At 43.7% G+C, this 13,801-nt stretch overlaps 1 protein-coding gene across 4 annotated transcripts in view; it reads left to right on the top strand.

Annotated features, from left to right (window-relative positions):
• The window catches only part of LOC136706058 (adhesion G protein-coupled receptor A3), a 251,218-nt gene that overhangs the window by 163,126 nt on the left and 74,291 nt on the right, over positions 1–13,801 (top strand). For all 4 annotated transcript variants that reach the window (XR_010804108.1, XR_010804107.1, XM_066679962.1 and 1 more), the window contains 2 exons: positions 7,687–7,876; positions 8,858–9,066. Coding sequence is in view for 2 of the 4 variants with exons in the window: in XM_066679962.1 (XP_066536059.1) it covers positions 7,687–7,876; positions 8,858–9,066 (399 nt within the window). In the remaining 2 variants the exon portion in view is untranslated. The remainder of the gene's footprint in view (positions 1–7,686; positions 7,877–8,857; positions 9,067–13,801) is intronic.

The following is a 13,801-nucleotide window of genomic DNA, read 5'->3' on the forward strand; positions in this document are numbered from 1 at the left end:
TTCTATATGACTTAATATCAAATTTGAAATAGTTACATTTCAAGTTAACCTTTAAGGTTACCATGGAAAAATTCAGAGAACACTTTGATGTTATTTAAATTTTAAACAGCCACCAAAGATAGCTAAATAAAAACAAAAAATATGCTTTACTTTTTCAACAATTAAAATGGCATATATTTTACAGAAATGATACCTAGGCCTCAGCAACTAAATACAGTACAATATCGTTTTGTTTCAGTTTTGTGTGTTAATCACAACAATTAAGTTAAAATGCTAGCCCTTCTTTGTATTTTAGGAGGGTGGTAAATGTGTAGAGTGATATGACAAACTGTCTAGAGGAACCTCTTTTTATTTTATTTTATTATAATGTCCTAGTGATGGATTTTGAATTAGAATCTCTTAATTTGCTGAGAAAAAAATTGCTACAGTTCAGCTTCTGGCTCAAACGTGTGTGTGTGAGAGAGAGACATATAGAGAGCACGAGGGATGCAAGAATGCGAGTTAGTTATGATAATTAACACATATTTCAGCAAAAATACAACATAATCTACATTCTGAACTCAACAGTAGTGATTCTGTGTTTCCATTGTTAAATTAAACTGCTAATTTCAATCAATTGACTGTAAAAAGACAGTCTCTCTACACAAGGCAGAAATCAGTCTTCTCAATTGTGACTCAGTGCACCACATAATAGCTAACAAAGGCAGCTTACAAAGGTCCATGGTCTAACTTACACACAGGGTTGTAAAATATAGAGGCAGAGGTTAGGCACCTTGTCCTTCACCTGTTATAACAGTTATTTTAACATAATATGATGGGCTAGTAGCCTGGTAAAACTTTGCTTGTGATTGCAGGGAGGTCAGAATATTCAAGCCCTGTTTGCCACAAAGAAAAGACGCTATTCTTTTTCAGCCACCTGAACATAACATAGTGCTTAATAATAGCAGATGCAATAGTAGTGTTTGCATTTGACTTGGCTAAAATACTGCTATTAACCATGGGTGCTGTGACAAAGCTGACTTTGTGGTGCATTTCTATAAGCGCTAACATTCAAAACAAGAAGCACAAGGATGCAGTGAGCTGTGCAGATAGAGTCTGTGTTCTGAGAAAGAGAAGAAAATGTTTCATAAATAATTGCAGTTCCCTTGAAGTAGGCTATGGTTTAATGTGAAAAGCAGGAGTTATTTAGAAATGCAACAGTGCTTTACTCTAGCTTTTCTAGACAGAATAGAACAGCTCCGAGCTTGAGCTATGAGTCAGAGAGATCTCTGAGATGGAAAAACTGTGACTAAAGCATTGCCCAGATTTGTGAATGAAAACACTTCACCAACCCCCTTCACACACAGTGGAGCGCTGACCTCAGCATGTTCTTGACACTTAGATTGCTTCTGTTGTGCCTAAAACCTTCTGAATGAGCCACCGTCTGTTTAGCAAGCAACTAAAAAATCATTCACCTCGCTTCATTCTATAAATGTAATTTAGGTGACACACTGCAGACCACTTTTTTGAAGGTAGTTTTTACACAAGAACAGTGAAAACAATACTTTCAAAAATCTCCACCTTTACCAATATCTTCCATTTAATGACATAAAACTTTCTTTTTAAAAATATCCCCATCCATGTTGACGGGGTCAGAGGCAGGGCTGAGGCCACTTACCTCCTCTCACTCAGGTTGGTTCCAGGAATACCTGTTGGCAGTGTGCTAATGGGGAACAACTGGTGAAAGAGGCATTGCTGAGTATAAAACAGGATCCAGAGAATGTGGATAAGGGACAGAGAGAATAGAGCAAGTAAACAGAGACTTGTTTGATGTGGAATTGCAAGGCTGTTTATTTCCAGTTAAAATGTTGTTGTGTGTAAATAAATGTCCAGAATTCCAAATCACCCCTGACTCTAGCTTTCCTCCCTTCTGGGGAAAATATATGAACACCTTAAGTTTGGTTGGTTGTGGTGTTGTTTTTCTATTCAATATAATAATATCTGGGGTTTAGTCCTATGTCGACTATGTCTACTTTAGACCACAGCTTTGGGGAAAAACTGCATCATCTGCATCAGCAACTGAACATCTGCATGTCTGTGTTGTATTTTTAAAGGTGATCCAATCCAATCCAATATTTTGCATCTAGATGTCACACTACAACTTCAGACCAAAACAAATGCTTCGTATTCAGCCACACACTTCTATTCAGTCATACCTTGCCCTTCTGTTTGTCTTCTGAGCACAGTCCCAAGGGGCTGCTGAGCACAGATGAGCACAACAGAGAAGTTATAATTCTTTTTCATCAGCTTATAATTGTTAGTTTATAATTTTTTTTTTATATTCATGCGCAGTCAGCCGGGCGGCACGGTGGTGCAGCAGGTAGTGTCGCAGTCACACAGCTCCAGGGACCTGGAGGTTGTGGGTTTGATTCCCGCTCCGGGTGACTGTCTGTGAGGAGTTGGTGTGTTCTCCCCGTGTCCGCGTGGGATTCCTCCGGGTGCTCCGGTTTCCTCCCACAGTCCAAGAACTGAATTACCACAGAAACTCATTTTCGATCATACAGTTAGACAACTCCTGAGTTTGGAGACATTAACACCTTAAATCAGGGGTGTCAAACTCATTTTCACAGAGGGCCACATCAGCATAACGGTTGCCCTCAAAGGGCCAGATGTAACTGTAAGACCGTATAAATGTAACTAAATGTAACCAAATGTAATGTAGAATAAATGTAAGTACTCCTTAATGTTAAATAACTCTGAATTTATTACTTATTCAACTTGTAAATATTTGCACAGATATAAAAAGGTTTGCTTGTTGCTTTGTTAACAACATAAATCCTGTTCGTTTGTCAGATTAAGAAACTCATATTACTCCATCAATCAACGATCAAACTATCCAAGTGAATAAAGACAAATTTCATCAAACACAAGTTATAACCTTCAGTATACACTGCTTCAAAAATGCACCCTCTGAAAAAGACTTAGACGCGCGAGTGATTTCTGAAAGTCTTTCTTTAATGCACTTATTACTTCCTGGCATATTGCACTCAATGTAAGGTATTTTGTATAAATTGTGCTGTAGTTTGAATGTTAGATCCTATTTTGTAAGTCACTTTGGATAAAAGCGTCTGCCAAATGCATAAATGTAAATGTAAATAAATGTGATTTCTTCAGCTACAATAAAGCTAGCTTTCACAGCTGCGTCATTTTGGGTCATAACTCTTGTGAACATATTCTGCTGCGATCCCAGTTTGCCTTTTAATTCTTGTACAGTTTGTTGCTTTTCTTCAAGGCTAACTTTGGCATATTGAGCTCCCTGTTTGGTATCAAAGGGCAGATGTAAATTGTACTCCTTGACAACTGCCACCGCCTCATAACACAAAAGACATACCGGTTTTTCTCCTTGAAGCACAAACATGTATTCACCTTCCCATCTCTCTTGAAACTGTCTTTATCTGCATCAATTTTTCTTTTCCTGGACATTTTGGAATCAATATTTGTAGCTATTTCTTAATTCCACTTGTTGAAAAGATCACATCGAAAATGATACACTGAAATCTAGTGGTGGAATGCCGTCACTTGGCGGGCAACATAATCGGCATGAATTGTGGGAAATGTAGTTTAAGGTCAATGCACGCTTTAGAATTAGTTGCGGAATAATTAATAATTATGTCTAAAAACGTGCATTGACCATAAACTCCATTTCCCACAATTCATGCCGAATATGTTACCCATGAAGCGATGGCATTAAGCCACTAGATTGCAGCCAATCAGATCTTTTAAGCTCTTGCGGACCACATTTGGCCCGCGGGCCTTGAATTTGACACATGTGCCTTAAATGATTCGAAACTGCAAAAATAAGTCAACATTACCCATTTGTGGAGCAGGAATAAAGCAATATCCTCATCTTGGTTTGTGATTTTCAACATTTGGATTTCTCCCAATTGTCTTAAAACACTCCAGATGCCTCTGCCATTAGCAGAGAGAGAGAGAGAGAAAGACTAGCATACAGGGCCAAGACAATTTGTTTACAGTTTGTAGACACTGGGGCTTTGCACGCAAAAAGACTGGAACACTAACAAATGGTGAGGAAACATCTTCTTAATTTAATAAAAATTGTTTTTTTATTACAATCGTGAATGCCCCCATAATGTTTAAAATGTCGGGTATATCACCTTTAATGTTGGCAAATGCTAATAAAACAAACAGAACTGAACAGATACCCCTTTTCCACCATCTACAACTGGTGTCTTAATACAACATTGGTGATGGATACAATACCAAAGGGATCAATCACAGCACCTTTCTTACCCTGTCTAAAAAGCCCTGTTCAAAACAACCAGTTTTAGTGCTCTTTTAGTACATGTTATTTCTCTACATTCCTTGTGTCTGGTTTACTCTGTTTATACTCATACTGTCACATTACCATGGGTCTGGTGCATTTATTAGTGTTACACAGATGAGGGTTCTTCACTTGATGTCAGAAGCAACATTGGAATGGCTCATTTATTCCAATGTTTTCTGATTATTCCAATGTTTTCTGATTTAGACGGCCATAAATAAAAATGAATAAAAGTCTTGTTTTACAGTTTGAGAGCTCGTAAGCCCCCACCCCCACTACCTCCACCACAGTTACTCAAATAATCTCCATTTAACGTTTTAGCCCTGTGATTTTAAGGAGTGTATCCACCACAGATTTTCAAAAATCAAGTTATACCTCCAGTCATCGTTTATGGCAGGTTCTGAGAGTGGAGCTTTCACGCTAGAGTGAGCCCAGCTATCAGATGGAGAAAACACATTTCACTGTTTTTACCAACACTCCTCCAAACGTTACATAGTGCAACTTTGCAGTCCTGAGACTAGCAAATACACATGCTCTTCCCCTTATTACAGTTCAGTAAAACATCACAATGAATTTGAAGCTGTAAATTTAAAGGAAACACACTACCTAGTGTTCTTTTAACTGGCTTTAGTAAAAAGGGAGTCTGGTGAAACAAAACACTTGTTGATAAAAAAAAAAGAGCTGTGAGAAATTAGCCCCAGTGCTGTGAAACATGTACATTTTTTTCTTTTTTTGGTTCAACGTGCACCTGCTGAGTGCTATAACAGCAACACTGATGGTGTTACAGTTTTTAACACTGACGGTTGTGTAAAACACAAATACTCTATTCATTCATACTTTCAGTGGAATCATTTGAATATAGTTTATTTAATTGACTACAGGGCGGCACGGTGGTGCAGCAGGTAGTGTCGCAGTCACACAGCTCCAGGGACCTGGAGGATGTGGGTTCGATTCCCGCTCCGGGTGACTGTCTGTGAGGAGTTGGTGTGTTCTCCCCGTGTCCGCGTGGGTTTTCTCCGGGTGCTCCGGTTTCCTCCCACTGTCCAAAAACACACGTTGCAGGTGGATTGGCGACTCGAAAGTGTCCGTAGGTGTGAGTGTGTGAGTGAATGTGTGTGTGTCTGTGTTGCCCTGTGAAGGACTGGTGCCCCCTCCAGGGTGTATTCCCGCCTTGCACCCAATGATTCCAGGTAGGCTCTGGACCCACCGCGACCCTGAATTGGATAAGCGGTTACAGATAATGAATAATTGACCACAGCTGCTGTAAGTACTGAGCTACCAGAGACAGAAAGTGACTCCTGACTACTTGCAAGACTTGGTAGACCACCAACACCCTCATCACCAGATAAATGGCACTTCAAGCGTTTGCCTTTGAAAGGCAGGAGGAGGCAGTACTCTGGCACATGTAGCCTTGCAGAAAACGAGTGGCCCTAGATTCAGTCTTCCCCACAGATCACTGTCTTGCTTGGTATGCTTTTCCTGTGTCTGTGTAGGTTTCCTCCAGCTGCTCTGTTTTCATCCCACAGTCCACAAACACAGTGGTGGGTTGACTAGCTGTGTATAATGTTTCACAGATATGAGTGTGTTTGTGATTGGGTGAGTGAGTGGTGCCCTGTCCAGGGTGTGTTCTTGCCTTTTACCCAGTGATTCTAGGTAGGTTCCAGATTCACTGCAACCCTGAACAGAGATGAAAGAGTGACTGAATGAATGAAAATCAAATCCACTCTTTTTTCAGATATAAAACAACCAGGACACCCCAGAACCCAGCTCTCAGCATCACTGAATGACCTTGAGATTAGTTTGATGATGAGAAACGCTGCTGGCCAAATCTTAACGGCACTGTGTAAGAGGGAGCATATAACTCCCATTCTGGCCTCTCTCCACTGGTTGTCGGTGCATTTTAGAGTACATTTTAAGATTCTCTTATTTGGTTTTAAATCTTTAAATGGACTCACCCCACATTACCTCACTGAGCTGCTGCATCCCCACATCTCTGCTCGGTGCCTCAGGTCAGATGATCAGCTGCTCCCGGAGGTACCAAAGTCGAAACATTAGCTCAGAGGGGATAAAGCCTTTTCAATTGCTGCGCCGGAAGTGTGGAATAACCTACCATTATATACTAGACAGGCTTCCTTACTATCGATTTTTAAAACTTATCTTAAAACCCTTTACATTCATTCATTCATTATCTGTAAGCGCTTATCCAGTTCAGCCCAATGATTCCAGAGCCTACCTGGAATCATTGGGCACAAGGCGGGAATACACCCTGGAGGGGGTGCCAGTCCTTCACAGGGCAACACACATACTCACACAATCACACCTCCGGATACTTTTGAGTCGCCAAACCACCTACCAACGTGTGTTTTTGGACTCTGGGAGGAAACCGGAGCACCCGGAGGAAACCCACGCGGACACAGGGAGAACACAACAAACTCCTCACAGACATTAGTATAGTATGGAGACAGTATAGTATAGAAATATTGGGTTTTAAATAGCCCTCCTAAGTTCATGAAAATTATTTTCAAAAACAAATAAATAAATTAATAAATCTGATGCCTTAAAATGCACTTGATATAAAACACCTTCGCTTTCATTTAGTACGTGCAGATCTATAAAGCGACTGCCTCTTACTGCTCTCCTGCTAGCCTACAGCTTGAAAGCCCTGCCTTGTGAATTGATGGGATTGGTTTCTTAGGTTTATTACATCAGAAACCCCAGCTGTCTGAATTTACCTGTCTGAGACTCATCTAGTGTATAAACATCACCCCATGGGGATATTAACAAAGGTGAAATGTTGATCTTCACTTCAGGGGGTCTTTGGGGGTGAACATGCATCTTTTACCAGTTTTCTAACATATAACAGTAGAAAATGTGCACAAGACCCAAGTTTACTGTGGTTTAAACCAAGCTGAACCTCCATGGCTGACCCTGACGCACTTTGCCACCCAGAGTGAACACAGGGGCGGAGGGGAAAGCCCGAGCTGCGCAGAGTTTTGCTTTAAATGCTCGTCCCCGCGTCGTGGACGTGCTCTGGGTGCGTAAAGCCGCGGTCAGGCTGCTGGGCTCTTTAAACCAGCGCAGATGCGCGCGCTGCTCGAGCCCAGCCGCGCGCTCGGAGCTCAGCCGCCGCCGCCGCTGTGATCCGTGAGCGATTACTGCACGGAGCTAAGGTGCAGGAGGTGAAGGGCAAGCGGGGGCAGGGGAGGGGGTCACTCCGGAGCGCACGCGGAACGCGTGAGAGCTGAAGCAGCCAGCCGCACGAGCTGTGCCAGCTGTCAAACGAGGGTTTTGTTTGTTTTTGTTTTCTTTAGTTTGGGTTTTTTTAATTGGTGTTATTTTTGTTTGTTGTTTTGGTTTAAACCCAGGACGCAGTGGCCGTCGCGTCCATCCACCTGCCGCTGATCGCCGCGCGCGCTGCGGACAACTCCACCTGCAAGCTGCAGCTCATCGTCTACCGCAATGGCAAACTCTTCCCGTGCACGGGGGACTCGAAGAAGCTCGCGGACGACGGCAAGCGCAGGAGCGTCGCCACACCAGTTGCTTTCATTAAATTAGGTAAGAGAGACGTGGCCGTGCACGAAAAAGGGGCTTACACCGCGCGCGTGCGTCACATGCACTCGCCCTGACTCGGATAGCCCTTTTTCTACTGCTCCCGCTGTTGTTTATTTGTTTATTGTTTGTCTCTTTTTTTCGTTGCTGCCCTACTCTGGAACTCGTGATTGAACGGAACGTAAAGGACGACGTTGAACAATAGTTTCGTTTCTACGTGTTGCATCATTCGAAACGATGCTTTCAATGACGCAGTATCTCCCTGCTCCGTGAATAGTGAGCGTGGAGTGCATGTCATGTCCAGCGCGTGCACACATGAAAGCCGGGGCAGCGCTTGTGCGCGTGGTCTTCAAAGCCCCACCTTTAATGTGCTGTCGCTCTCATGACATTGACGCGCAAACAAGGCAGCAGGGCGCCAAAGGACACGAGACCGTTTGCACGTGCGTGTTTGTGCAGGGACGTGGAAAGGTGTTTTAAGTGCAGGGGAGGGTGCATTGGGTTACATTTTAAGCAACCTATAGGCTACGTGGAGTAACTACACGCTGACGTCAGACATAATGACATGCCTGTACTTTTGTTTTACCTCAAACAGAATGCGTCATAATGCACTAGATGACAGTTCCATACACACATGACGCTGACACGTCACACATCTTGACTTCCTTGTGCACACTTTTTTCTGGGCAGATTTTATGCAAATAAGCTCGGCAGCAACCAATTAGATCGCTGCTACTATTTAGCTGGAGATATAATTATGTTGTAATTATGGGATTATCTATTGTTAATTTATATTGTATTCAAATGATTTAAAGATGTTATAAGATAATATTTCTGTCTGGGCTTACTGCAGCCCCCTCAGGATCCACCCCAGCCCCCTCCTGCCTATGTCCCTGTGTCTCTGTGTGTGAGTGCACTTTCTCAGTGCAGCAGTGAGCACTTAAGAGTTTTCCGCTCGGCTGGTGCTGATGTGGTGTGTTTGTGCTCTAGATGGCTGCAGCGGGAGGAGCAGTGTCCACCCCGTGACCATCGCCCTCCGGCACTGGGCACCGGGCGCCGACCCCACCGCGGCCTACTGGGATTTTGACCTGCTGGGCGGTCACGGGGGCTGGAGAGCAGAGGGCTGCCACATCACATCCAGCGCGGGCAACGCCACCACCATCCACTGCACGCACCACAACAACTTTGCCGTGCTCATGGTGAGTAGACTCATTCACTCCTTCACTCGGCTGGGTTAGAGCTTGATGTGGGTTATGAGCAGAACCATGACGTATGGGGCTTTTCCACTGCATGGTGCCTACTCTACTCAGCTCTACTTGATTGTTGGTCCCTGGTGCCTGGTTGGTTTTCCACTACCACGGCTCCCTATGAAGTGTAGGCGATGTCACAAAGCACCGTCATTAACAGGAACATCAGGCTTTGGAAAGCACAACAACACCTGTGATAACGTTAAGCATTGTGTAAAATGTTATTGTTGTTGTTGTTTTTTGGAACTTAACACATCTTTTTTCGTTTCTTGCTGCACTGTCCAGCTCTCGCTGGATTCTTTTGTCAGGCACCAATCCAAAGACTGCAGCATATTTTACGAGCTGCTGTGGTTGTCAGTCAGATAAAAACAAAGGTGCTATCTACTGTAGCTTTGAGATTTTACAAATGGCTGGTTTTTGCTGGATGTCTGCATTGCATTATGATTGACAAGTTTCTTCGGCCAATCAGCACTCTGCAAGGTTTACACATCATGTTTAGTTAGGGCTGGACAATAATTCGGTATCAATATATATTGCAATATATAATGTTTCAATAACAATGATATGATTTTAAAACACATTTTCAATATATATATTTGTACAACATTTGTCACTGACTGACATTCATTACAGGGCACTGTTCTCAGTTTGGTTTAAAAAAAATTAATACTGAAAAAAACAATAGGGTTATGTTTGATTGTGATGTCATATTTCTTGTTTGTTCTTGGGAGTTTTTCAGTGGATTTTATACTGGAATTTTATCGTATCAACCAAAATTAGGAAATATATTGTGATATAAATTTTGGCCATACTCTGCTCATTGGAACCACGAGCAAGCAGGTACTAAAAGATTACCCAGATCCAGGTACCGGTACCAAATTTTCCCAAAAACAGCAGAGTAGAGTATAATAGTGTAGGTACCATGTGGTGGAAAAGTGCTAATACGCTCTTCATTAAGCTTCTGGGACATCTCAGTAAGGATTCTCCACAGAGCTCCACTGAGAGGGAACATTATGCTAAAGTGTGGGAACATGATCCTAAAGAATGGCTGTAATTTATTAAGGTATGGGAACCAGAAACTTTGTCCATGTCCATGACTTCAGAGTAAGCTTAAAAGTCATTCTTGATGCAAGAATATATTATGTCATGCCGGTGCGTTACAATAAAAGAAATGACCACGACCAAGGCATTGGAACGTAATACCATGTTCCCACAGTATCACACCTTAATGAATCCTACAGCCAGACCATGGCTTAGTCAGATGTGGTGATACTTAGACAGAGTCATGACCACAACATAAATATTTAATGCCAGTTCCTAACTGCACTTACACTTACAGCAGCCTGTAGATGCTCTTATTCAGAGTAATGGATCTGGCTCTTATAGCACTTTTATGGACCTTTTCTACTCAGTTCATCTCTGCTTTTTTTGCTTTTCCAATCTGAGACCTGTTGTGTGTCAAAACTACTTTTTTTTGGTTTCTAGTGAGCCAAGTAAGGACTAACCAGGACATGTCAACCTTGCAGAATGCTGATTGGCTAGAGAGATTTGTCAGTCACCACAAAATGCAGACCTCCAGCACTCTCCATCTGTAAAATCTCCATGTTATGGCTGTGGTCACGTTTGTTTTTATCCGATGGCATAACAGCAGCTTGTAAAATTAGACCGGGGTCTTTTGAAATAGTACAAAAAGCAGATGAAACACTATAAAACTCAGTGCTGATCTCAGTGCTCAGTGCTGATTTGTCCCAAAAAACAAAAACAACATGCAGAAATACGACGAGTAAATAACGTTACCTCCATGATTGTTGTGGTATAAACCGACTACATTTCATGGCAGAACTGTGGTGATAGAAGTGATCAAGGAAAAGCATGTCGAGCCGTGCTGAGCCGTGTCATGTAGGTACCATGCAATGGAAAAGAGCCATTACTGTAATGTGTACCTGCCTTAGTTGGGAATCGAGTCGTAGCCTGCTGTGTGGAAGACAGTGCTGAACCAATCTTACCAAGACATGGCCACAGTCCTAAGTCCGGCTGCATGACCATGATCTGCTAATGCATGGGATAAGATAATTAAGTGGGCACTGCTTGGTCAGAGTAGGTGATGTGGGTGATGCATTATTTATATTAAGAACAGATGTCTCCAGTGGGACCTAGTAATAGCCTATTCATTTGTGCGGAACCCCCCTACCCCCCACCCCCCACCCCACCCCCTCCTGCTTTTACGTTTCACGGGAGAGCCCCCCTCCCTCCCTCGGCCAAATCGCAGCGGGTCTTGAGGAAATCGCGATCGTTAACGGGCTTAAAGAGCAGCGGTAGCAGCGGCAGAAAAAAAGCAGCTACAGCAGCAGCAGCGGTATAGGCTCCCCCTCCTCCTCCTCTTCATCTACCTCCTCCTCCGCCTCCTCCTCCTCCTCCTCTTCTCTCCGATGCTCCGCTCGGCTCTGCGCTTGGACTCGCGGGACTGCGCGCGGCTCCGTGTCGAGCGGCGGCGGCTCTGACGCGGCTCTGATGAAGAGTGGACGGCGCGGAGGATGAGGAGAGGACCGGCCCCGTAGTGCCGCCGCCCGGCAACCACCGAACCCTCCGGATGTTCACCGACGATTGGGACTCCATAGACTGGGAGGTGAGGAGGGTCCCGCCGGTTACTGGGGGCATCGTTGATTTCCCCCAAAGCCATTTTCCAGCGGCGTTTTCGGATGTGGTGCGTGTGCGTGTGTGTGTGTGTGCGTGCGCGCGCGCGTGTGTATGTGTGTGTGGATGAGCTTTATTTATATTGGGAACGAACGCTACTGAAACAAACGGCTGGCTTTGGATGAATTGGAGTTGGGGAGCGTCTGTGGATGTGTGTGTGCCATTGTTTAGGTGCCTCGTAAGGACCTCAAGAATCCTCACAACGAGGTAAAAGTGAGGACCTCTTGGAACAGTTGCTGATTAAACTACCTGTTCGACTTCTTTTACGTGTGGGGGCTATAAAAACCTAGAGCTTGTCTGTAAAATAACACTTAGTCACTGAGGGTAAGGTTTAGGTTTAAGTGTAAGTGTGGGTTTAGAAGTAAACGGTAGTCCCCGTTACTGTAGTGAAACCACATATTGTGTGTGCGCGCCTGTGCGCGTGAGGGTGAGTGTTTTTCTTGTTTTTTTTTTTGTTTTGTTTTTTTTTTGCTTGGAGCTCTGGCAGGACGAGTATCTTTTCATATACATTCTCGTGGAGACAGATGTGCGTGGGGGTAGATCATTTACCCCGGAACACCCCTCCCCACCCCCCACCCCCCGAAGGTGCAGTTGCAGTGAATGAAAGTGACAGCTGTTGATTTGGGACGATGCCGCTGATAGAAGTTACGATGATGCTTTTGTCGTATCCCACGCGGGATGAAAATAATAGTCTTGAATTTCTCGCTGGTGCGCGTGCTTGTGCGTGTGCGCGCGCTGGATAGTGCGTTTGCTAATGCAGTCACCACACCCGCAGTCCTTCCTCTGCGCAGTGCCCGAGAAAAACAGAAGCCCTTTAAAGGGATTTGTGACATCACGTTGTTTCGTGTTCGGACTTAGTTTTTTTTTTTTTTTTTTTTTTCGTTTTTTTTTTTTTTTTTTTGGCGCGGGAACGCGCTCCTGAACCTGTTGCTCGAGCTCATCGCAACCATAGCCTCTCTTTACGTATGGTTTTGCCTCCCGTGCTCCACTCCGCTGTACGCTCTGTTTGTTGTGAGCCCTTCTCTCGAGCTCTGTCCTGTAATGCATTCTCGTGAGAAGAAAAACAGCGTGGATTGAAGTGTTTAGCCCACAGAACACTGTAGCTGCCCTTTCTCAGTTAGAATCTTCAGGTATACTTGTTTTACACTGGGATGACTATATTATTACCATTATTGTTCCATACATTGGCTCTTCTTTACACAATGGTGTAGTGTGTACATACAGTAATTCGGGATATCCATACCTGTATTAAACATGTATTAAAAATAGCATCCTCTTTATAAGGAAAGACGTGTAGTGTAAAATAATTTCAGTGTTGTTATAATTTTCTTACAAACGGAATCTTATTATTAACAATATTTGTTAAAGAAATGCTGCTTATCCATTAAAATTAACCCATTGTTTCTGCACTCATTGTCCATCTTCTCAGCTCCACTGACCATAGGGGCATTTTCTAGTTCTATAATTGTAAACTGAAGTCCATCTGCTCCTGTGCATCCTTTGTTAGCCCAGTTCCTCCTGTACTTCAAATCTCAGGACTCCCATAGGGCCACCGCGGAGCAGTGTAATTTGGCTGGTGGGTTATTCTCAGCGCTGCAGTGACGTTGCTGTGGTGCTGGTGATGTTAGTGTGTGTAGCATGTGTACAAGCGGATCAGACACAGCAGGGATGCTGGAGTTTTTAAACATTCCACTCACTGTCCACTCTATTAGACAGACCTACCTGATTGGTCCACCTGTAGATGTAAAGTCACGGACAGTATCTAATTGGTTACTGCACTGTTCGTGTTGGTCGTAATCTAGTCCTTCATCAGTTGACACCAGGATGTTGTTGGCTGGATTTTTTTAGGTTGATGGACTATTCTCAGTTCAGCAGTGACACTGAGAGGTATACAACTCCAGCATCTCTGCTGTGTCTGATCCTACTGTGGTGACATCACCAGCACCCCATCAATGTCACTGCAGCGCTGAGAATAACCGTTTAAATAAGAACG

The sequence above is a fragment of the Hoplias malabaricus genome, chromosome 8 (assembly GCF_029633855.1).
Source record: "Hoplias malabaricus isolate fHopMal1 chromosome 8, fHopMal1.hap1, whole genome shotgun sequence".
Lineage (NCBI taxonomy): Eukaryota > Metazoa > Chordata > Actinopteri > Characiformes > Erythrinidae > Hoplias > Hoplias malabaricus.